Source organism: Condylura cristata, unplaced genomic scaffold (genome assembly GCF_000260355.1).
Source record: "Condylura cristata isolate star-nosed mole 26May11 unplaced genomic scaffold, ConCri1.0 scaffold00010, whole genome shotgun sequence".
NCBI classification, from domain to species: Eukaryota; Metazoa; Chordata; class Mammalia; order Eulipotyphla; family Talpidae; genus Condylura; species Condylura cristata.
In genome coordinates this window covers 39,533,058-39,559,110 of record NW_004567111.1, presented here as the reverse complement: position 1 = coordinate 39,559,110, position 26,053 = coordinate 39,533,058, and the positions used below count along the sequence as shown (strand labels likewise).

The 26,053-nt window shown below is 34.8% G+C and overlaps 1 protein-coding gene across 2 annotated transcripts in view; it reads right to left on the bottom strand.

Moving 5' to 3' along the window:
* Positions 1-26,053, bottom strand: part of LOC101622323 (phospholipid-transporting ATPase IB) — a 515,968-nt gene that overhangs the window by 162,446 nt on the left and 327,469 nt on the right. For both annotated transcript variants that reach the window (XM_004680155.2, XM_012723210.1), the window contains exon 28: positions 2,425-2,499. In XM_004680155.2, coding sequence (XP_004680212.1) covers positions 2,425-2,499 — 75 coding nt within the window. The remainder of the gene's footprint in view (positions 1-2,424; positions 2,500-26,053) is intronic.

Below are 26,053 nucleotides of genomic sequence, written 5' to 3'. Positions count from 1 at the left end.
CGAAGTACACTGCTGAGGGGAGCAGTGGGCGGGTCAGGAGAGGTCTGCCACACCATGTGGTCACCTCCAGGGCAGGCGGGAATCGAACTCATGTGGAAGTAGCTTTTGCTTCTCAGTGCTGTGCTTTAACCCACTGCGCCACTAGGGAGGGCCTTAAGTTAGTTTTTAAAATGTTTAATCATCTATGAGAATAATATTGAAAAATAACAATTTTCTACTTTAGCTGATTTGGGGTAACCAAATATAAAGAATTAGTACAGATGAAGGAAAAGTAGGAGAGAAATACTGTTGAAGAAAATAACAAGGGAGAATCCAGGCCAGAAGAGGGGGCTCATGAACAATTGCCTCAGACCCACCACCACTTGCCCTGGATCTCTGTGGAGAATTCTGGAATGAAAAGAAAATGCTTCATGGGACATTTTTGGAACAACAATGTCAAAAACAGAATGTGGACCGATAAGGATTAAATCATAGTACTGTATCTATATAGAATTTTTCTAATGTTGATTGTTATACTGTGGTTATGTAAGAGAATGGTCTTAGCAATTAAAGTGTTAAACATAGGGGCATGCTGTTGTGACTTACTCTCTACTGGCTCAGAAATAAATGTGGTCAAGTGTGTGTATGCACGAGTGCCTGTGAGTATGTGTATGTGAATTTGTTTAAAATGCAGTATCTCTGAAAAATGATTAAGTCAGGATGGGGTTTAGGATTCCATATCTTCAAACAAATCCTGGTTATTCTCATGTACATGCTCTGTTTACCATCCTTTGACCAACACTGCCTGTACCTTATCAGCATCATATGTATAGAAGACACTAACTATACATTTCTTGGACTAATTTGAATTGCTCAAGCCTCCATGAAGCTAAGCAAAGATTCCATTTGCTCAAGCCTGAGCATGAAAATAGGGCTAAAGTCCACTCCTCATGTAATAAGGTAACATGTCCGCCAGTCCTGGTTTTAGCTCTGAAGCAGTTTCCTAGGGCTCAGTCTCCTAATTATAAGGTATGTATGTGGGCATCGGTTTGTATGAGGTGTCAATTCGATGACACTTTGGCTCTTTCCAGCACTAAATCTAGATGGAGCACTCAGCATAAATCCCCTAAGTGACTGCATAATTTTAAGCTACTCAAATAGCTTTCAGTCCTGCAAAGTTAACAATTTGTGTTCTCCCTTGAGTGGAACAAGGGGAGGCAGGTGAGCCCTAACCATGTGATGGGTGGTTAGAATAGCTTTCCTAGCACAGATGAAGTCATCCCTGTTCATACCACTTGTTACCTTTGTGACATGAAGTGTAAGTATAAGCTAGTGTAGTTTATGGTGAGTAACATAGTTATTAACCAACTAACAATGTCTATCCAATATGCTCAAAAAGCAAGATTCAAAGTCTCGGTGGCATCTTAGTCTGTACAACTGACCCTCACAACCCATGAGTTACTAGAAAACCTCATATATGCAGTATTTTATACCAGTGCTAAATATATTAGTTGATCAAAACTAGAAAGAAAAAGAGATTGAATACGTGAAGATATAAATATCTAGCCAAAAATGCATATAAAAGCTACAAGTTATTACAGCATTACAATTTATGTTGTTTTATATCTGGGAACTTGCATCTATACCTAACTATAACAACAGCTTCATAGTATAAACTCACAGGGGACAGAGTGTCAGAATGAGGACCCAAAACCAATGTGAATGTGCAGCTCGAAAGATATGCCAGACTAGGGCCTCTAAAGCACTAGGTACATGCCCCTACTCCTTTCTGCCAATAAAACAAAGAACTAAGTAGCTACTTAGTCATTTTAACTTACAGTTTGTATTTATTTCTACATTTTGGATTCAGTGCAGTCAAGTACTGAAAAAAGAGCTCTAAAAATAACAACAACAACAAAATACCAAATAAGCAGATTATCATTTACTACAGGAGCTGGCAGTGAGAATTCATTATTTTAGCACTAACTGTAAAAGAAAACATTCTCACACAAGAATAGATATTCTTATACAGAGAACAAAACGGATACTTGGTTATATACTACAGAGCCTTATCTATATTTAAGAATTCAGAAATGAAAGTATGAAGTGTAATGAGTTTAGATATAGTTCAGAAATATTTACTTGCATTAAAAACATGAAAATATTTTGCACACATTTAGCAGGGAGGTAACAAGGGTCTATTATCAAGATATATGGGTTAATAATTTCATGGGGTTATTTCAGAATGATCTGCTGTGATTGAAACCATGTGTGGAGAGTTTGGGCTTCTGCAGGATGTGTCGCAGCAACAAAGGCCCTAAAGATGTATTTGTGCTGCCTGCTATGTATACAGATGATTGACTTAGATACACTTCCCAGACATAAACAGTAAAGGAATGTCACTGAAGTTCTGTGTGCTATCAGATAGAGATGGCGAATGCTTACCACATTGTACAAGCCGATGCACCAACGTTCAAATAAAATCTGCCCAGAAAATCCATTAACAAAGGCGAACCAAAGCTGAAAGAGAAGAAAGTTCATGACGTTTTATATCAATATTGACCTAAATGTTTCTACTCACTGCAGAAGTGGTCGGGAATGTGCACCACCAGCTGGACACAGCTGTTAAAGGATAAAGTGATACAGGACCAAAGTAGTTATTCTTTCATAAAATATAAATTTTCTGTATCAAAAATACCAATATTTCAAAGAAAATTTATATTGAAGGCATACTTCAATTCTAAGACGTAATACATATATATTTAGAGAAGCAATTATGTTTAATTTATATCCAACATGTTTTATGTCAATAAGTTTTCACCAAGAGCCTCAACATCATGTTCCTTTTCCCTATAAAGTTGAGTGGATAAATATGATTTATCTTTGTAGGACTTTCAGATAGATAAAAATCATGAATAAAAAACAAAAACTCCTTTGTTGGTCATGATGATTGTTCTTAGTTCACAAATGCTGACCCTATTAATCAAACATTCACCAACCCTGCAAGTTCAAAATACAATAAAAGAAATATGCTTAAATCAGTCTGTGGATATGAGCTATGTAAACAAATAAAATAATGTGCACTGCCACACGTATCTTCATGTAGTTTCTAATTCTTATTGATTAGGCAAGACAGATATAAAAACATGAATGGGGCAAAGTGCCAGGATGTAATTAGTACGTGTGACAGGGGAGTAAAGTTACTTTGGAGATGGAATGGTCACCAGGGTATAGTGAGACCTGGAGGCAGTCAGAGTGTGGCATTAGAGGTGGTAGCCCTCAAGAGGATGGATGGAAAACCAACTTCGATGGGAATGAATATAGATCTTTTCAACTTCATATATTCAAATGACTTAAGTATTTAAGTATTACAAACCAAGCCATTGAAAAAGGTTATTTTTTGTATGTAAAACTGACTATAAGACATTAAACTCAGAAATCAGAAAAAAAGAGGAACAAACTTGAACTATTTTATTTCTATAGAGAAAATATTAATGAAGTTGGAAGAAAACTGATGAAAACAAAAAATGTTTGTAATATCTATGTAAGTTGACAGTAAAGCAAAGGCTTAATTTCCTTAATATAGAAAAAGTTTTTAAAAATGAGAAAGAAAATGCCCAACCAGCTATTAAGAAAATGGGCAAAAAATAGAATATATATAATCTCAGGAGGAAAGCAGCTTATTTATAAATATAGGAAAACTCATTTTTTTATGTTACAAACACATCACACACATGGCGGTAGAAAGTCTTATAGATTGTCAAGGACTTAAAAATGCTTCATAACCAGGGGAAATAGCTACTTTCATACCTGATTGGTCACACAGTATTGCCTGCAAATACATTTAATGTACTTTTCCTCTTGATCAGCAGTTGTATTTTTAGGGCTATACACTAAATTTATATGTATAGTTTTATGAAGTTTTCAAAAAGATGTTTTAAAATTTATTTTTGCATAGAAGAACTGGAGTATAGGCAGAGGTGAGAGAGAGGGAGCCCTGAGAAGATTCACCAGAGACAGAGTGGGGAGCAGAACAGGCAGATCAACTGAAATACACTGCTGAGGGGAGCAGTGGGCGGGTCAGGAGAGTTTTGCTGTGCCATATGTAGGGTAGCTCTCTGGCTAGGGGTAGAACTCAGGCTGTCTGAGGTGGGCGTCGGAACTTAACTCCAGGCCAGCAGGGAGGCCCCACTAGTTTATATCTTATAACTATAAATACAGAATATTCAAATTTAAAGTAAAAGGATGTTTACCACGATGTCATTGGGAAAGAAAAAAATTAAAACCTTCAATCAAGTACACTATTGCTGTTTAAATGGAATATGATTCATCCATAAAAATGCAGACATTGAAAAGAATAATATATATCTGCATGTATTCTAATAAGTGATCTCACAGATATCTTATTAAATAATATGAAGACATATGTTACATGTCATGATTGGGTAGAACAGATTTCTTGTGATCATGGTATCTCCCCTGCCAGGTAAACATAGAACAGATTTCTATGATAATATATGTGTAAAAATGTTTAAGACTTGTAAGAAATCGTTAACATTATCTTTAGCAGAAGTATTTTCAAGAGGACAGGATGGAGATTCATACCTCTTACATGCTTTTAAACTCTTTAATCATGTTTAGATTTACTTCTATAAAAGTTTCAAGCAGCAGTTTTCAACTAAAGTTGATTTTGTCTCCGAGGAGACACATGACAATGCTGGGAGACATTTTTAAGGGTGATACTGGCATTTAGTAGGTACAGGCCAAATATTCTGTAAACATCCCAATGCCTGGCCAATTCCCTACAACAAAGAATAATCAGATATAAAATGTCCAAGTGTCACTGTTTAGAAACTCTTAATGAAAGAAAGAACTTTTACGAGGTCAATATGATAAAACTTAGAAAGCTAGTTGTAATAGATGTCTGTTAAAAGTGACAAGGACAAAAAAAAAGTGACAAGGACAGGCTGTAAGTATGGCTAGAAGATGGCACAGTTATGTGTGTGTGTAGACTATGGGCTTAGAAATGTTTGCTACTTTTGTGAGCTCCCTTCAGTCTAAACTCACCTATAGAACTACAGGCCCTATTCTTCAGAGGTCACAGTAGCATTGGATGTGAATCAATCAAAAACTTCACAAATTTAGAGCCCTAAAACAGACCTCTATCTTTATAAATTACTAATAAGAAATTACTTTGACAACTGATTGAATTTTGTATAATGAAAACACCTAAGTTGCTGAAGGCATACAATAGAGGAAAAAACAGTCCTGTGAAATCAAGCATCTCTTTTCAAACATTACCCTCTGCTCCAGGCAATCCGAGCTTCACTTCAGATTAGCATCTTCGACGGGCTGAGTGTTGGGATACGCCCTTCAAGCAGCCAGTGCTCTGATTCTGTCCAAGTTGGCACTGACTTGGGCACATGTTTCTTTAAAGATTTTGATAAGTTGGTGCTATTTTTTATCAGTTGCAGGTGCTGCGTTTTTTATGTGTTCTGATAATTTTAAAATGTATAAACAAGTTCTCTTACAACATTTCTAGTTCAGTTTCAAGCTTCATTCAAATAATCTGTCATTATAATCAGAGCTGTTTATTTCATAAAAGCAATCTATTTGGTAGAGAAAAACTAAAACCAAAATAAAATTAATTAAAAAAACCTAATGTTTAATTTCAAAATCCATCAGGTGGTTTTTTTCTTACATTGCCAACATTCAAACTTGATTTCATTTTGGCAAGATTTCCATAGGTGAAATGGAAAAAGTATGAGAACACACTATATTTTAAAATATTTATACAAAAATACTTAGTTTTTATTTTATTTATTCATAAGACAGGTACATGATGGCTCCATGACACACTATAAAATCTGACTTTCACACTAGTCAGTCATATACAAATGTTAATTCATATACAAAAAGAAAGCACTGCCCAATTCTTAAATATTAATCTATTTTTGCTGGACCACAAGTTACTGCATACAGCAAACACACAACCCTCAATGCAAACAGACAGCCAGTTCCCACTCCGAAGTACAGTCACTTGGACGGCAACTTGCTTATGCCCACTAAATTTTACTCTTCTCAATTAATGGGGGGAGAGATTCCTCTGCCCTTACTTTCCTGTTAACTAGGAATGCTATTAACTGAACACAGTTAAATGGGGGAGAGCCAGGTTCTGCCTGGATGGCCTCAGACTTGGTGAGTTGGGGAAAGACCTGCCAAGCAGGAGTGCCTTGCCAAGCTCCTGGGGTTTTTGGTCCTCAAATGTAGTGCTGTTATGAGCAAACTGACTCAAACTTATTAAATGGTTTTTCCTTCTTGGAAAAAAAAGCCTTCTTTGCTTTAACTGCTGCCTCACTGCCAAAAATGCAATAACTGTCTTGGCTAATTGCACAGACTCCAGGCTAGGGGTCCTGGCTGCCATTGTCCAAGCTCAGGGAGCTGTGCCTGCTGCCACACTTGGGTCCCAACTAACCATCCAAATATGCAACAAGATAACTACTTCACTTGGCAAAGGGGTAACTTATCCTTCTTTTACTCTGTTCTTCTAAGACCCATGATAGAAGTGGAAAAACAAGTACAAAGAATAATTAAATAAATTAGCCATATTGTTTCTTACTAAAGAGGCAATGACATCATGATTTACTGATTGTATATCAGGTCTGAGCTGATTAACTGACTCTAAAGATCTGTCTACAGGTCAACATGGTATCATCTCATTGGAATTTGATCTGACAATATAACCATATATGGCAATATTAGGCTTTTAGAAAGCATTCTTCACTCTAAAATTTTATAACTAGAAATTCATTTCTCGTAAGTATCTGCATATAAAGACATTATCTTGTTTTATAGTATTAGGAAAAATAGCATGAGAAAAGAACCTAGGCGGTAAATATAGCAAGTCTATACAATTTTAAGCACTAATAAAATGTTAAATTTACTTACATGTAAATGAAAGAATGCATTTATATGCAGTACATGATGGCAAAAGGTAAGGTAAGGTAAGGTGATAGATGGGCAGGTAGGTAGACATGAAGTCAAAGGGGAATAAAACAAGGATGCTATTATAAAGCAAAGGTTATTAGAAATAAGAATAGGGGTGGTAATATCAAAACCAGTTGCAGTAGTAGCAATAATGGCAAGATACCTTAGAAAATTTCCCCTCAACTAAGTTTGGTCCATGAACTATGGGATTGAGTGGCGAGGATTAACTGTAGACTACTATAACAAACAGTAAAAGCTTTAAAATCTTTGTAGAATTTTTTTTTCCTTCTGGGTCAGTCCTGGATAGGATACACTGATAACAGCAAAAACTACATATTCATAAAACTTCTAAGGACTTTACAAGACTAAAAAATAAATAAATAGATAAATAAATATAGCAAGTTATAGCACAATATATACAGGATTGATTTGTCATAAAACCACATCAGTAATGCTACTTTTACAAGGGGTCACATGAGTGGAAAGGAAGGTATGGAAGGCTAGCTAAACTAGTCCTACTGATTACCTACGCAGAAACCAAGGAAGAGGAGGGGAAACTGATTCTTCATATATTTCTATATTAATACAGGCATTATTTCTACTTTAAAGAAACATATAGAAGAAAAGAGTGTTTTCTTTATCAAGGTTTCACATTCATTTCTCTATTAGCTTAATATCCTGTAATTTTGCTGCATTGTTATGTGTATGACCCACCATTTGAAAGATGCATACAACCAGGGATGATATCAACTCTGTTCATCAGTACACACCAGGATCTAGCACAGTGCTTGGAATACAGTAAGAGCTAAATAAATGGACACATGCAGAATGTTAATACTTAACATTAAAATAGTCACTTAACTGCTATGTAAGCAAAGACAACTTCCTTAAAGTCCCAAGCTTGTTTTTTGTTTTTCTTTTAATGAATGAAGAGAAAGAAAACCAAATAGTGATGAATTGTAATTTTTGTTGTTTCTGATGATTATAAAGACTGATGTGAATTTAATGTTGATTCTGCAACATTAAGAAGCTTGTAATACTTGAAATGGACCACCTCATTGAAATCTCAAAGCAATCATAGTAAGTAGGCATTATTACCATTTTACAAAGAATTCAAGATATAAAGATCTTACAGATGTTAACATATAAAGCAAATGAGTGATTTTTTTTAAGCTGTTGAAGTTAAAGTGATTCAGAATCAAAGCAATATGGCTACACACTTACGATAATGCATATATTTTAAGATTGTAATATGAACAGAATAATTTGCATTTATGTGCACATAAGCAAATCATAAAACTTAAGGAAATAATCCAAACTTTCAGTCTCAAATAAAGCTAAAGGATCCTTCTACATTAGGATATAACCTATTTTGAAAAAGACTGTAAAAATCTCCCTCATTTTTGCAGCAAAATGTAATTGCTGTGGTTTAAGACATTCTTCTGCAATAGCAAGAACTAAAATGTTCTAATAGTTCGCTAATATGGTTGAAAACCAGCCCAGAAGACAATCAAAAGTAAACCTCTCAGTTTCATTATCCAAATTCCTTGAATGAAAACAAGTCAATACCAATGAAACAATCTAAATTATGCTTAAAGGGATTATAATTTAGAAAAGTATAAAATAGAATTTATTACATGCATGTGAACATAACATATGACACACACATATAAATGTACCTTCTTATTTTAGCATTTCTTTTCTATTAAAATCCCAAATGATACAGAAGCTGAACCTCATAGTTCAAAAGTTAAGGATAGAGAAGTCTGGTGAACATGAACATTTCCTTAATTACTAATTTCTCTGCACTACAAAATATCTCTACTTCTACAGAATTAAATGTTTATACCATGAAAATTTACCTGATTTTTCATGGTATAAACATTTAATTCTGTAAAAACAAAATTTAATTCTGACAAAACAAAACACTGTAATATTGACCAGATGGTATGCACAACTAAATTGATATTTTAATAAGGAATTCTTGGCCTAATAGAATGCAATCACTCCAAATTATGTCAAGGACTACTTACAGTTTTTTTTTTTTTTTTTTTTAAATAGTTCAAGGTTTAGACTCTTCAGCTCAAATCCTGTGCTGCAATATTAGGGGACCAAATAGCTCTGGAGACCAGTAATGAAATAATGAGCCTTTCATCTGGAGGCCATTGGTTAGGATCTGCTATTGTTTATTAATGACCCACTCGCTGCTAACCTCCTGGTGTTGGAACAGTGGCAGGGGGTTTATTACAAAAGGGGTAACAGAAATATGTACAAGATTATTTCATTTATGGACAGGACCTATGGAAAATTTTTCCAAAGATGTGTTTTAGAACCTATAAAGAAATGCTTTTAACATATTCACAGCAAGATTTAGTACCTGGCTCCACAGATAAGGGTCAAAAGAAGAGCAGGATTTTGACACTTTCCCTCTACCATCGGCCTCCTGAGTCTTCAGACTGGGCAAAGTGTGAAATTTCTTTTTAATTTTCTTGTTCTGGAATGTGGGGGGGGAAAGGTCTGTTCACTCTCTGAGAAGATCATTAGAAGGAACTTTTTTAATTCAGTTATTGAACTCTTTATTAAGAACCTGCTTCAGATTATACTCTGTGCTATGCACAGAAGCCAGAAAAGTGAAGCAGATGCCTCTTTGTCCTTACAGGATTTAGTCTGGTTGGGGACAGCCTTGGGATGTATCACAGGCTTGAAAAATAGTTGTTAGAAAATACACAGTTTTTCCAAAAGTGGTGGGCATTTGGGCTGAGTCTTGATGTACCAATTCATCAATTTGTTGGGCAGAGAAGGGGCAATGAAGGCAAAGGAACAACTTGCATATAATTGTAGCAGATGTGAATTTGGGGTGGCTAGAAGAAGGAAGATGAAGTGGAGGAAAGGACTAGGGTTACTATGAAGGACACCAGACAGGTTTTCTTTAAATACATGAAGGGCTATGCATATATTCCTTCAGAAGTATTTGAAAAACTATTTATCTGTGAGTCTCTAAACAATCTCAATATATTTTTAAACTATGGTAAAATATATAAAATTAACCATTTTAACCATTTTTAAGTATACCCTTCAGTGGCATTAAGTACATTCAACGATGTGACATTGTTGTATCGCCATCACCACTCTTTCATCATCCCAAACAGAAACCGTTCCCATAAACAATAATTCACTCCCTCCTCCTTTTAGTCCCTAGTAATCCCTGTTCTACTTTCTATCTCTATGAATTTAACTATTATAGTTATGAAACCCATGAATCTTAGACTCCCAAAGGCGGACATTAGAAATAAGGAGGACAAAAAAGGGTGGAGGACCCACTGGACTGTGGTAGAAGATTACCGGTCTTTTGATAGTAGCTGTGGAGTGACACCATGCACTTGAAAATGTATAAAGCAAAACCCTTAGAGCATGCATTGCACTATAAACCCATTTTACCTCAATAAAAATAATTTAACTAAAAATCATTTACGAAGATAAGGGTCAGGGAAACCTGCTTACGGTTTCCAAGGTTTATTATCCATGTATAGCAATTATAAGGATTTCAGTCCCATTTAAGTCTGAATAATACTTCATGACACACACATATATTTTCATCCATGGACAGACACTTGGGCTGCTTCTACCTCCTTTTCACGACTGTGAATAACACTATGGGCATTGGTGCTGAAAATATCTGTTCAAGTCCACACTTTCAATTATTTTAGGTATATATCTAGAAGTGGAAATGCTGGATGATATGATAAATCTGTTCAACTTTTTGAGGAACTGGCATACTGTTTCCCACAGTACCTGAACCATTTTAATTCTCTACATCTTCCACAACACTTGCCATTTGTGTTTTCTGTTTGATTTCTTTTTTTAATAGTGGCTATCCTAATGGATGTGGTGCATGGTGGTTTTAATTTGTATGTCATGGTGGTTTTAATTTGTATGTTGCTAATGACTATAAATACTGAGCATCTTTTCATGAACTTGTTAACCATTTATCTTCTTTGAAGGCATATCTACTCAATTCCTTGACTAATTTTTGAATTGGGCTTTCCTGTTGGGTTCTAAGAGTGCTTCATATATTCAGGATATCAACCCATTATGAAGATATGTGAATTTCAAGTATTTTCACCTTTTTTGTGGGTTGCCTTTTCACTCTGTTGATAGTATCATTTTGTTAACAAAGATTTTTAGTTAAAAAAAGTCCAATTTCTATTCCCCTCTTTCCCCCGGTCCCTTATACTCCTACTATGAGTGAAACCATCTGGTATTTTTCTTTTTATTTCTGGTTTGTTTCACGAAGCATGATCCCTTCCAGCTCCATCCATGTTGCTGCAAAAGGTACGAGTTTATCTTTTTGATTGCTGAGTAATATTCCATTGCATGTATGTAAACTACAGTGGAAAGAGGGCAGAGGACTACAGTGATGGCACATGGGTGAAGTGGTGGTGGGAAGCCCACAGGGACTACAATTGACATAGAAAAAATGCACAAAAGAATGTTGTAAAAACTAAATTTAAAATTTAAGTCTAATTTCTTCTATATTTTCTTTATTGTCTGTTTTTGGTGTATATATAAGAAATCACTGCCAAATCCAATGTCATGCTTTACCCCTATATTTTCTTTTAAGAGTTTGAGACTTTTAGTTTTCATAGGCAGGTATCTAATCCATGTTGAGTTAGTTTTTCTATATGCTATAAGGTAAATATACACTTTCATTTTTTTGCTTGTGGAAGTCCAGTTTTGCCAAACTTTTTTTTTTTAAAATCAAATCTTTCTCCACTGGAAGATTTTGGCATTTTTGTCAAAAATCATTTTACAATAGGTGTCAGTGGCTTATTTCTGAGTTTTGTACTCTATCCCATTGATGTATTTGTGATCTTTATGTAATCAGTATATTGCTTTGACTATTGTGTCTTTGTAGCAAGTTTTGAAATCAGGAGATGTGATTCCTCCAGCTTTTCATTCCTTTTGACAATTGTTTTGGCAAGGTGAGGTCCATTAAGGTTCCACATTAATTTTAGGATGGGTTTCTCACTTCCTCACAAATGTCTTGGGGATTTGGATGGTGATTGCATTGAAATCTGTAGCACTTGATCTCAGTGTATTTTAAGGTGATGCAAAGTAGTTGCAAAGAATATAATTCCTGGAAGATTGCAAACCTTTGCACTTTAAAATAAAACCACTTTTCAAAAGTAGTAAGTAAATCCCAAGTACCACAAGTAGATATTCATCAAACCCAATTTAAGAGAAACCTGAAAAATAGTACTTTAAATTCACAAATTTTTTTATTCTTTTTGTCTTGAGCTTAGTTTTCATTCCAAGTCCAGATATAATTTAACATTTACTTAATATAGTTTGTTTGAAATGTTTTTATTGGTAACTATATTCATAAAAATGAGGAAATTAAAATTAACTTACTTTTAATTTGCTTTAATTATGGGGCTCTCACCTGAATTAAAAAGTTCTTTGATTGTGTTTTCATTGCAATTATTAGTGATATAGAATTGGTGAACAAATATATAAATATATCAAAATTAATAATATATAAAATGTATTAAAAATATATCTTAGTGAGCTAGCTGGAGCTGAGTCCTTTCAAGTTCATCCTACCACTTTAGTTCTTGCAAATGTGGAAAAATACTACTTATTGCTGGAATGAGAGAGGGTTTATTTTTATTTCTAATTCTACTTCTTATTTCTATAGATCTGAATCCCCAGAAATATAGTTCACATAGTAAATGAGAATATAATCTTTTGCAAGAATGATACCTATCTATATTTTGAACTTCTGAGTTATTTGCAAAAGATGATAGTGTTCTATTAGTAAATTAATCTGAAATAATTTATCTATTGCTATCTTGATTAGGTTCTTTTTAAAGTTTTCTGAAAGAAAAGAAGCAGAAATCACTAACTTACAAACGAATCTGTTAACTATTTACAAGAATAATTTTCTTTCTTAATTTCTGAGTTTATGTAAGGGCGATTCTAAGCCCAAATTACAACTAATTATTCCTGCTACATTCTCACATATCAGCACTTTTTTTAAACAAATTTACTCAGAAAAGTTACAGAAAATTAAAGTATTTATTTTTTTATTTTTAATAAAATAGATTGCTAAAATATTATTGCTTGATATAATAGTTTCCTCTTGCCACCTTAGTCTACCTTAATCACATTGTATTCTCAGTGTGTAAGGTTCTCTGAGTAAACAGTCACCCTGTGTATCATATGCTTTAAGCTTTCTTTCAAGCACTGAAGTTACAGATTTGTTCATTCACATTTTAGAAGATTTCTACCATAAAACCTATTCAGCAACTCTTGCTGCTATTTTTTAATTAATTGAATAAAAACATTATGACTTCACACTTCAACTTATATACATGTTAATATACATCCCCACAATAATCATTTCACTTCTGAGCTTCCATTCACAGGTACAGATCAATGGAATGAAAAGAGCCTTGCCATGGGATTTGGTGTCCATATGAGATAGGAGACAGTTGCTTCCCATGTTTCTCACTGATTGTCGCTCTTGGTCTCACTGGACAATTCCATAGGTGCAATCTGTCAATGACTACTACATGGAGTAGAAGTGCAGTAAATGCTGTATTCACTGTGTCCTTGAATTTTAATTTTTTTGTGTGTGTGCCACTGTACATGTAATACAGTGGGATTCTAAAGAGGTGATTTGTATATCTTTCTTTGGTAGGAAGCAGGAAAAGGTTGACTGCTGTAGTGAGGAAGTCAGAGGAAGAGAATGAAAAAACCATGATCGGTGGCAGCAAAAGATTCCGAGAGTCTTATAAAAAGTGAACCTGATTGATGGTAATGACCACATCTACAGGTAAAACTTGGTGTTAGGAAAGAAGATGAGTTCCTTTGGGGGTATCTGAAATATGCTGTATCTATGGGCTTTCTGGGAAATGCAAGGTTGATCTTCAGCGGAACATTTCAGATAAGACTTTATATCTTTGGTAAATAAATGATAACCCTATCATTGAGAGAAGCCATCTAGTAGGGAACATGTGTAGGCAAATGAGAAGAAAGCCATAAATGGGCCTGTGGTGATAGAAACATTTGTAGGGCCAGAGTCATAGGCAAAGAAAGGGCAGCCTTGGAATAAATTTAATGAATAATTCTTAAATTTATAGCTCATTTATTTTAGCCATAAGCAAATATTAATTCATAGGCTAGATACTTCTGGAAGTCCACTCAGAAATGAGATCATACAGTCACCTCCAGAGCAGTTTCTGAAAGGGTATATAGGGAAAGAGGTAATAAATGACACTGAATTAGTTTAATAATCTTGTCTGCCTTATCAGATCAAAAAAATGTCAAGAATTGATAAAAGTTAAAACCATGCCATACATTGTAAAGCACATTCCCACTCAGCCCTTTGTCTCAGCAGTTATAATAATGTTCCCATCTCTAAATTTCTGGCTCTTGGAAGTAGAAGCTCCCTGAAAGACATCAATTGAGAACCGTTCCAGTAGGCTGAGTAATAAGCCCTCTAAGTGAATTAAAATGGGAGGTAGCCTCTCTCTTTCAGTGAATACCGATACCCATTCCCAGTCTGGTTATGTTGTCAGTATAGGACACAGAGATGCTGATGAATTAAACCTAGAGTTTGATATGGAAATGTTTTCATGACCCTTTTTTTTCTCCTTTTTTTTTATATTTGTCATAAGCTTTTATTTTTAGAAGCAAAATAAACTCCCTAAATAAACTCATAGAATTAAGCTACTAAGACATTCATTCATTTATTGCTTTTTGCTTATTTATAGAATTACTAATATTTAGGCTATAACACAATTTAACTAAAATAATTTAAGTCTTTGATATAATACCTCATCTGTTCTTAATGTATATATTTATGATTTCACAGTAACAGTGTAGCAACCAGTAGAAATATTTTCCAATCTTGCTAAAGTCTAGACTGCTAATATAGAGAGAATATCAGCTTTTTGTACTCGTATGATGTAAAACTTCTCACAAATAGGATTTTAGGGAATAGTCACGGTGTCTACCATTATCTATATTTGCTAAGAAAGTTTGCTCTCTGTTATCTTCATAACATTTTTTGAAATGCGAGAGGAAAATGTTAAAAACAGACATTTTATGAGCATACATTAATTTCATTAGCATCTGAAATGTATTGGCTACTTCACTGTTTGCAGTACTAGATGAGTGCTTAAATTTTTAAATAAAAATAAAATATCTAATTAAAAAGAGACTAAAACCATATATTGAGACTTCTCCAAAGAATTTTCAAAAACAGAAAGAGAAACTAACTTAACATGAAGATAAATATGGGTTCAAAAGAAAATTTCAAGTAAACTTTATTTTACATGCTCTAAGAGATATGGGAAGATAACACATATGTAACTAAGACCAGAGTGTTACTATAAAAAGAGGGAGAGGGGAAATAAAGCACTTGCAAATTTAAAGGAAAGGAAAAGAGTGCTAAAGCATAAGTCAAAGAACACCCAAGGGTTCAAAAGATTAAAATAAAGAGCAAAGTTAAAGAAAATACAAGGATTTGGGGATATAAACACAGAAAGTTCAATATATGACTAAGCCGTGGAATGAAAAAAATGCAGAAAAAGGAAGCTATTAAAAATAATAAAAAATTTTCCCACACTAAAGGCTCTAGTCTTTAGGTTGAAAAGCAAAAGAGACCCCCACACATACACAAACACAGGAATATGTATTTACAAATTTCAGAGCACTATACATAAAGAGAAAGCAGATAAAAGATTGAGAATCAGAAGTTCAATGAGTTTCTCTCCAGTTAACCAGAAAAAAGCTCAAAGACACATAACATTCTGAGAGATAAAGGCTTTTAGCCTAGGACATTATACCCAGCTAATCCAGCAACCAGATATAATCACAGAATAAAGATATTTTTAATTATTCAATGGCACAGAAATATAGTACCCCTGTAAGAATCTGATGTCTGCACTTTAGGATTAAGAGTGAGGAAACCAAGAATAAAGGAAAAGAAAATAAAGGACACAGAGAACAAATTTCAGAAGACAAAATAAGTAGTCTAAGGAGAGCCTGGAGGACGGGACTTTCAGAAAACGGGAAAGTGAAGAGGAGACTGAAAAAAACATAAATGAAATGTCTAGAGAGTTATTACAGAGAATATTAAAAGTATGCATGGAATTTAGTGCAAGAGCAACAGCAAATTACAAATTACAGGAAAAGTAGAAATCTGAGCAAGAAAAATAATCTTAACACACTTTTAAGCATAACACACAGTGAAATTTTCATCTAATTTATTGATGTTAACATGTATCCTTGAGTCAAATAAAAGGATAGATGTAACTATATTAGAAGCCATAAGGAGTAGGGATAAGTAGTGTGTGAGACAGAAATCCTTGTCCATTAAGATAAATGGTCAAAAAAATGTCATAAATGAACATCAGTATATAGAACACACAACTTAGAGATATGAAGAAACATTTGGGAGTTATGACTAGAAGTAGAGATAAGGTGTGTATATAAGTAAATATATATATATATATACACATGTATATGTATATATAAACACATGTGTTTATATTTTTTCATATACGTACATAATGTGTGTTTATATATTTCTAGATTCTATGACTTTTGAATACACTACATGTTTTGTTTTTTTTTAAAAGAGTGAATTTGTTTACCAAAGATACATAAAATCATTGACTACCTGATATAAGCTTTATTTCTATACTGATATTTGGATATTTAGTATTTGTCTATTGCAAAAGTGATGTCACAAATATTGCTGTGTATTTCATCAACGAATGTTTTCCATGTACTATCAATTCAAATTAATGTTATTCTATTCCACTCAATGTAGCTTATATAAATTATAATTAAGAAGAAAAAAATAACTCAGGAGATCAGTTGTCTCTTAATTAGGATAACAGGATCTTTTAATTCAATCAAAGATATTTTTTTCTTTTAGGGGGGCTAATGGCAAAAATTTTGTGTGTATTAAGTAACATTGTTAACTATAACATCATGCACAAAGTTTACAGGGCAAGATGAAAAAGTGAAATAAAATGCAGAAAATATCATAATTATACACTTTAATGTTGTACTCTTCAAAATACTGACAATTTCTTAAATAATTTGGTGGGATAAACTAATATGCCATAATCACATCAATGATTGTTAAAAAAACAAATGGTCTACCTAAGAAATAAGTGACCAACTGAAACCCTGCAATTAAATTTGATCCCTACTTTCTCTCTCCCCTCCCCACTTTCCCTAAACCCTTTTTCTTCTCTTTAGTTGATGAAATACACAGCAATAATGTCTCATACTGAGACATTAGTGGCCTTGTATTTGAGCTTCCTGGAAATATATTTACAAAGTCACATATTACTTGTGCTGGGAAAACATCTGTGAATCAGAAATAAGAGCATTTTAAAGTTGGAAAGAGTTAATTCAACTTATATTATTGAATGTTTACTAGAGATAGGGTAGTGGGAAAAAAAGAGGGAGTGAGAGACATGTCCTCTGGCATCAAGGAGACATTTCAACTGGAGCTGACCACAGTACGTTCAATTAATTTTATCATCCTGAGTGTCATAAATGCTATTAAAGTTGGAGAAGTCTTCCCTTGGGAAGACTTGAGGTTGAGTAAGTGGGTAACAGTATCTTCACTGTTACATGGCAAGGTCAGGAATCTCCATTCACAGTGTAATTGCTAAATTACTAAGGAAATAGACACTAGTGTAAATTAATTAGCAATACAATTAGAATTAAGGGTAGACTGAGAAACAATACAAAGCCTCCGATAGAAATAATGATTTTCCCACAAAGCCAACGTTGAATGAATGTTAGAGGTCATAGCAGTAAAAAAGAGAAGTTTATAACAATTACTTTCCTGGAGTTCAAACAAAACTGAAAACAACTTCTCCTTTACTACATTCTAATGGATGGAGATGGCATACAACGACTGCCAAGGAAGCAAGCAGCTTTGTGGAAATCCATTAATTATGACTTTACACATGTGCACATTCTTTAGATTCTTCAGGGGTTTTACTTTTGGTTATAATTCATGACTGATCATTTATAGGACACATATTTAAGGAGCACCTACCGTTTGATAGGCTTTGTTCCAGATGTAAAATATTTAGGGGGAAATCTAGAAATATTCTCATTTCCAAGGTGATTATAGACTAGTCACAGGACAATGGTAATATAGAATTCAACATGCAAGTCAGAATATCAAGTCTATGAAGAAAAATTAGCAAGAAGTTATGAGCTGGAGGTGACAACCATTAACCTTTCAAAGAGGGTTGAATTAACCTAGGCAGAGAAGAGTTTAGTTCCTTCAAGGTGACAGTACAGAAGGCAAGGATGGGGTTTAGCAATTAATTAATTAATTTGGAAAGTATTGTGAATTGGCTGAAAGATTTTCAGGGGGAAGGGAAGGGAATAGCAAGAATAGGTTTTGAGAAGGACAACAGCTCTTTTTTGAACATATTAAGTTGAGGGGGAAACAATGTAGATTTTCATTAAAATAAGAACTTCATTTTTAAAAGCAGTATTTCACTAATAATTTTTAGCTAATATTACTTCATGTACAAACCAAGTAATTATCAAAATCCAGTAATTTAAAATATAGTATGTGCATCGTCAAAAGAATAATTTTTTAAAGACTATTACATGTGTTTTTATATCTATCTAGCTCTTAAGTAGGGTATAATCCTTTCTTCTGAAATTTGAATGCCTTCGATCTCTTTCAACATTTTGGAAAAAATCATTTGGCTCTCTAGAGATTTCTTTGTTTATAAGGTCATAGAGGTTTCTAAAAGTTAGACCATGAAAGTGTAGATACCTGAGGAGTTTAAAAATCTGTCGAGAAAAGATATGCCTTAAATAGATATTTCAGGTGTGACAAAAAATGTCTTTGGGGAGCAAAGAAACCAGTTTGAGAGCAGATTCAACCAGTTTGATAGCTTATGTTTTGTTCAGACTTCTCTCATTTCTTGTCCTTAAACTAAGGCAACCTGTGAATCAAATATCCACTAAAATAATTTCCAAAGTGGATTAAGAGACAATGGAAATAGAACCTCAATATTGACACACCAGTAATTTCCTCCTTCACTGAGAGAGAGGGAGTGTGTGTACATGCATGCTTAGTGATTTAAAGGATCCTGCTGCTTTTCAGTATTTCCTTTGATTTCTGCAGAATATAGGGAAAGAAATGAGGAATGTGAATAGGGGGTTAAAAAAAACAGGTAAGGATAACAACTGTAAAAGAATTAAATGGACTCTTACTCAAGGGAAATATGGCAAAATATTTACAGTGACAGGATTATAGATAACTTTCCATTATGCATTTTCCACATGGATTTAGCAAAGTGACTAAATTAATGTGCTCACTCTTTGTTTTTATTTTAAAGAATTTTGAAGCTATAGATTCAATAATTCTATTTCCTTGAATAGAATTGACAGTCCAAAAAATAAATCCAGTAAGCAACTTATAGTTGCTTAATACAATACAATTTAATAAGGGAAAAATAATCTTTCTGATTCACAGTGTTGTACAACTGCACAGCCATGTACAAAAGTAAGTCTTACCCTATCTTATACCATATATAAAAACTTACTCAAAATGGAAAATTACCCTGAGCTTAAGAGTTAAACTCTTCGACTGCTTAGAAGAAAACATAGGCATACATTTTGTGACCTTGGCTTAGGAAATGGCTCCTTCGCTATGATACCAAAACACGAAGAACAAAGCTGTAAAAGATAAGTTGGTCCCTATAAAATTGGAAATATTTATACTTCAAAAACATAAAAAGACAACTCACAAAATTGAAAAGTCATTTAAAATCATACATCTCATGAGAGATTTTCATTTAGAATATAAAAAGAACCTTTGCACCTCAAATAATAGCAAGACAAATTACCCAATTCACAAAAAATTGGGCAAAGAACCTGAGTAGACATTTCTCCAGAGAAGATAAACAAATGGTCAATAAACACCTGGCAAAGTATTCAACATCACTAGGAAAATGCAAATCACAACCACAGTGAAGTAGTTATTTCATAAGCACAAAATGGCTATAATTAAAAAGAAGAAGGAATGTTGGTGAGAATATGAAGAAATTGAAACGCTGATGGAACTATGAAATGGTAAAACAGCATTGAAAAACAATTTGCAGCTCCTCAAAAAATTAAACGGAGACTCCTTCCTTCCTTCCTGCCCTCCCCTACCCTCCCGTTCCCTTCTTCCCCCTTCCTTCCTCCCCCTCTCTTTCCTCCATCTCCTTTCTCTTTCCTCTATCTCTCTAGAATCTATATGAAACTTTTGAAAACCATTTGGCAGTTCCTTAAAAGGTTAAAGTTAAAGCACAGCACTAAGACACTAAAACCACTTCAGCATGAGTTCGATCCCTGCCCCGGAAGTGACCCACATAGTGTGCCAAAATCTCCTGACCCGCCCGCTGCTCCCCTCAGCAGTGTACTTAGTCGGCTGTTCTGTTCCCCACTCTGTGTCTGGTGAATCCTCTCACTGCCCCTGCACCTCTGACCTGAACCCAGCTCTGTATGCATAAATAAATAAATCATTAAAAAAAATGAAAAGGTTAAAGAGATTACTTCCTTTTCTCCCTTCCTCCTTTCTTCCTTCTCATCTTAGTTGTGTGTGTAAGTATTCATGTATGTATGACTCAGCTGTTAAATTAGTAAGTATATACCAAGAGAAATAAAGATACACATCTACACAAAATGTATTAACAAGTATTAACAAGACAAAAATGGAGATATGTCTAATGTCAACCAACTGAGGAATAGATAACTAAAATATGGTAGAAACATACAACGGACTAGTATTTTGCCATTAAAAAGAAATGAAGTATTGATAAACACTGTAATATGGAGGAACCCTAGAAACCTCAAGGTAAGTGAAAAGAAATCAAATATAAAATGCCACATTTTATATGGCTTTACTTATATGAAAAGTCCAGAATTAGAAAATCCAAAAGATAAATTAGTGGTTGCCAGATACTCGGGGGGCAGGGGTAAGGTAAGGTGGAGCGACTGCTGATAATTATGGGGATTCCTTTTGAAGTGATAGAAATGTGCTGAAATAATATAGTCGTGATGGTAGTACAAATACACAAAATACTAAAATCCCTCAATTGTATACTTTGGCAGTGCACATTTTATGGTTTGTGAATTATTTATCAATACAAATAAGAACTCTGCTGTAGTTCTCACCTCTCAATGCAGTACCAGCTGTCTATCTACAGCTGCCTATCAGACATGTCATTGGATCAGTTCAAATCCTCCATACCTGCGGTAATAGAGAGGAAGAAATCAGTATTACCTGAGAGATTTTCAGTATGGTCCTGATTGTCCCTAAATAGCTTTGTGGCTTCTGGCAATCTACATAGCCTTTCTTATGCCATTATCCTTCTCTGGAGGAATGATCATTTCTGTGGGATAGTTTGAATTAAAATGATGTATTTTGCAGCATAACTACAGCATTTTACTACAAAGGGCTTTAAATGAAAATGTTAGAATTTTAACTTAGCCATGCTCTAGTTGGTCAAATAATCAGGTAAGCTGAACTTTTACTTTATTAGACATAGAGATGTATATAACTTTAATCTACCCATCTAGTTTCTTTGGCGTTCTAAATCTCTGACACTCTGACAATGAGAATATTGGCCCATATATATTAAGGGTGTGTGTGTGTGTGTGTGTGTGTGTGTATAAGGTAGGTTGTTTACTTCTTAAAAGGCATCTATAATTCCAACTTCCATGTGCAAATCAATTTCGATTGCAATCTTAGTTCTGTGATGCAACTCCAACTAGGACCATGTTAAAAATACTCTCTGACATTTCTCCTGCCTAATCATCAGATTTAATGGCCATTTTAAGTGCTCATTATTCTTCACTTCTTTGGAGTATCAGTACTGACCTTTCAAATTCAACTCATCCTTTGCTTCTCTGATGTGAGGTGAAACTTGTACTCTTCCCATTTTTTAGTATCATTCTTTTTAGGTCTTCACCTTTATGATGAAACAGGCTCTTATCTGGACATATCGGGGAGGGTCACCTGGGTCTTAATTTTCTCCCTTCTTCATTATTAGGATATTATTACTCACAAAGCCCAAAGCCTTTTTATATAAATGACTTTCAAGTTGCATTCCTAACATCCCACAGTCTATCGGAAGTCTCCCACAATCTACTGAAAGTCACTTTATGTATTACAATCATCTTTAAACACTGATTAATAGACTTTGCATTTTAGATTAGTTTCAGCTTTACAGAAAAATAAAAATTAGTTTCCAATATCACCAGCATATATCCGAATGGAGTATCTTCTAACACTAGTATAATCTATTCCTGTGGCATTCTTGTTATAAATGATGAGCCAATATTGATACATTATTGTTAAGTTAAATAGTTTCTAAATAGGTATTCTCTTTGCATTATACAGTTCTATAGTTCTGATAGAGCCATCAAGTATCATGTGCAATAATTTGCCTAAAAATCCTCTGTGCTTTACCCTTTATCCTTCCCAATGCCTATTCCTGACTGCTTTATCACCCTATGGGTGAGCAAAACTCTGCCAATTCAAAGTAGGTCTTATTCAAAAGATTGATTTCATGGAGGTGTTTGACAGGTTGGGCAGAAGTTGCCTTTGGAAAAGATAGGCACATGTAAACTCTGTAGGGGCTCCTACCAGAAGACTGAATCTCTTTATCTCTTTTCACTAGAGGAAGCAGAATTTAAATCTGTGTATCTTTGTTCACTATGCCTTCCCTGGTAATTGCCCTGACATTCCCTTTTTCTGTCCCCACACTCCCCAAATCCTTGTGGCATAGTCAAAGCTACTTAAGATGCCATCCAGAGTCATATGGGTGAGTTACACAGTCATGCTTGGTCTCTCCCATATATATATAGGGGGCATATATGCCATTATAAAACCCCTTTTTTTCCTCTTATCAATCTGTCTAATGTTTATTTGATTATTTGTTAGCCTAGAAAAACTCATAGGGCATAGGATAATTTCCCATGCACCAAGAAAATAATATTTTAAAGTCTTTAAAATCAACTTTTCACTGTCACCCAACTAGATCTATGTCCCCATCTACTTGAAGACTTAAAATCTTGAGTTCTAGATTTCTCTCCTCCTTGTCCTTCTTTCCTTGTTCATCGATTTTGTGGGGTATTTTGCTATTTCCTACCTTTATTATTCTTTATTATTTTATGTTCCTATATGTTGTAGATTTAATTCAGGCAGGGAACTCCAGAGACCAAAATAAAATTAGTCTTCACACAAATGAATAATGACTTTTCATCCCATTGCCAGGAGTTTGATCTTGCATCTGTCTCAAAGCAGCAAATGTCATAGAAGAGTGTACATATTGCTACTGTTTTTGAGAATAAAATCTAGGCAGTTGTTCTGTTTATTTCACTAAGTGCTAGTCCATATCTGCAGTTAATTAGAAGTATAGGAAAATCACATAGCTATATTGGCAATATTTAGTATTGATGGGTGCCTTGTAGGAATTTAATGTTGCGCAAGATGCTGCCTTCACAAAACAGTAACAAATTCTTCTATGGTTTCAATATTGAACACCTTGTATTTACTCTGGGAGTGGCAGTATGGTTTCACTGTGGAATACGTATGGACACTACCTCTATGCATATGTTTAGGTTTCCAGCATGTGGTGATTCAAAGGTGACCTTAGTTTCTCAATAAACTATTCATGTTACGGTTTTTGTGACCAAACAAAAGTCATATTAGCTCACTAGTACTAAAAAAGGTTAACAAGAAAAAGTGAGCTAAGTCTAAGTTTCTTTAAAGCATAGTCAGAATTTGTAGAAGATGAGAAAAGAGATATGAAAATGTTCTTGGCCAGGCACATAAAATACATGAGCTGAGAATTAACAATTAAGAAGACAGAAATTGGCAACTGAGAGTTTAATGTCAGTGAATTGGAGAACAGTTACCTTCTAGACTAAAACTTGAGTTATTCAGCACTATTCATCAATGCTAAAAATCATATGGCAGTATCCGCTTAGCACCTCATTTTCTCCTAAACAAACCTCTTATACTTCAGCTAACTTCTGCATTTTCTTTATACTAGAAGTCCCCTTGGGCAAGGGCCATAATTTTAAGTTTGCAACAATCATTTTTCTACTACCAAGTGAAGCAGTTATTTAGCAGGGCTACCAAAGCCAGACAGCGGCTGGTCAGCAAAGCCCATTAGGTTCTGAGGGACTCTCCCTTAGGAAACTTAGTAGTAAAGCAAAATGCCAGCCTAACTGGAAGACTTTTTAAAGAAAACTCTTCATTTTAAGAGATATTTTTAGGTTTAGAATGTGTTTACAGATGGCTTTTGACAGTTTTGGGGACCAGATAATAATGTCAAAATTAACCATATATCTTCATTCTCCAAGGATTCCTGGGATACCAGTAGTGGGCATCGCAAGAAAATATGTGTTCATAGAGGTTTGAAACTATGATCTCCAATGGTGTAATGATGTAAAACATTGTACTTTTAATCTAAGTTGTAATATTCACTAATACTTCTCCCAAGCAAAAAGCCTATATTAATATCTCTAGGGTAACCATTCCTTAATCTCCCCACAAAATTATTGTAGATTAAGATGAGCATTTTTAATATCTTGGTTAAAAACTAAGACTCTCTACCTGAAACTTATAAAGCCTGGGAAAATATTAGGGTTTATGGGCCCTCACCTGTGTACTTACAATTACAATACACAACGAAGACTCAGAGTGGAACAACAGGTTTTTGTTGTTTGGTTTTACAAGGCGGTAACTGAGAAAGATAAAGGAAGAATTTTTAAGCCTATAAACGGCTGTCTGTTCTACCCCAGATAGCGTCCATAGTATCTAGAAGTCTAAATCAAAAGTTTTCATGCAAGCTGGTATTGTTGATGAGAATTTGGAGTTGGTGCCACTCTGATAAGTGATGAGCCAGGATCCAACTCAGTGGCAACTTGGAATGGTCATAGATGGTGACTCTGCAGCAGCTCTGAGAAGTCAGCAGCACCTACCCAGAGGCTAGAGTTGACATCAACAAAGGCAACAGCAGCATGAGGTGGCGCTTGACAAGCTGGAGACAGGAGTTGCAGTCAGATGGCAGTAGCAGAGGCTCAGACATGGTAGACAGTTCTTAGAACTGTCTGGGCACAAGCCAGCAGCACCAGTCAGCACTGGACAGCAGGCAGCAAAATGGAGGAACAAGAACCTGTGCACAGCCCTACGAGGTGCTGGAACAGGACTGATGTGCTGCTTCGCAGATGATGCTGGGCCACAGTCCAGCAGCAGACAGCTCTTTAGAGGCACCAAGCACAGGCCAGTAGTGCTTGAGGGGTCAGACCCCATCAGTCAAGAGGTGATGCCAGTTGTGCTGGTGGCAGGAGTGGCAGTCATAGAACTGCCAGATCATCACCACAGTCAGGTGATGGTTTGAAAGAGACTTCAGATGGGAAGGTTTACCCAGGCTAGAATCTCAGAGCTGGAGAAACAAAAGCAACTGATTCTGAACAAATCAGTCTCAGCTGAGTATATGTCTGTGACAGAAGGGTCTTGATGAGCCTCTGTGAATCCTTCTGCTGCCTGGAGTTAGACTGCTTTCAGGATACCTGGGTTTCAAACCTGATTGGCATATTCTGAAACCCATCCAGGCAGGTCCCACTGCACCACTCTGGCAGACAGCTCTTTAGAGGCAGAACCAGGAGCCACAGGATTCCTCTTATGCTTTAACCACTTTGCCAAAGAATATAGTGCATTCATGTACAGGTTATCATTTTATCAGGACAACATTATGCTCTCTTTTTTTTCCTCAAAAAAAAAAATATGTGTTTGCCACATCTAACTATAAAAGATAAAAACAGACTGAAAATAAAAGGATGGAAAACAACCCTACAAGCAAATGGGCCAAAAAAGAAGGCAGGAACTCCTATACTTACATCAGATCAAACAGACTTCAAACTAAAAAAGGTTAAAAGAGATACAGAAGGCCACTACATTATGATTAAGGGGACAATACAACAAGAAGAAATAACAATCATCAACATATATGCACCAAATGAA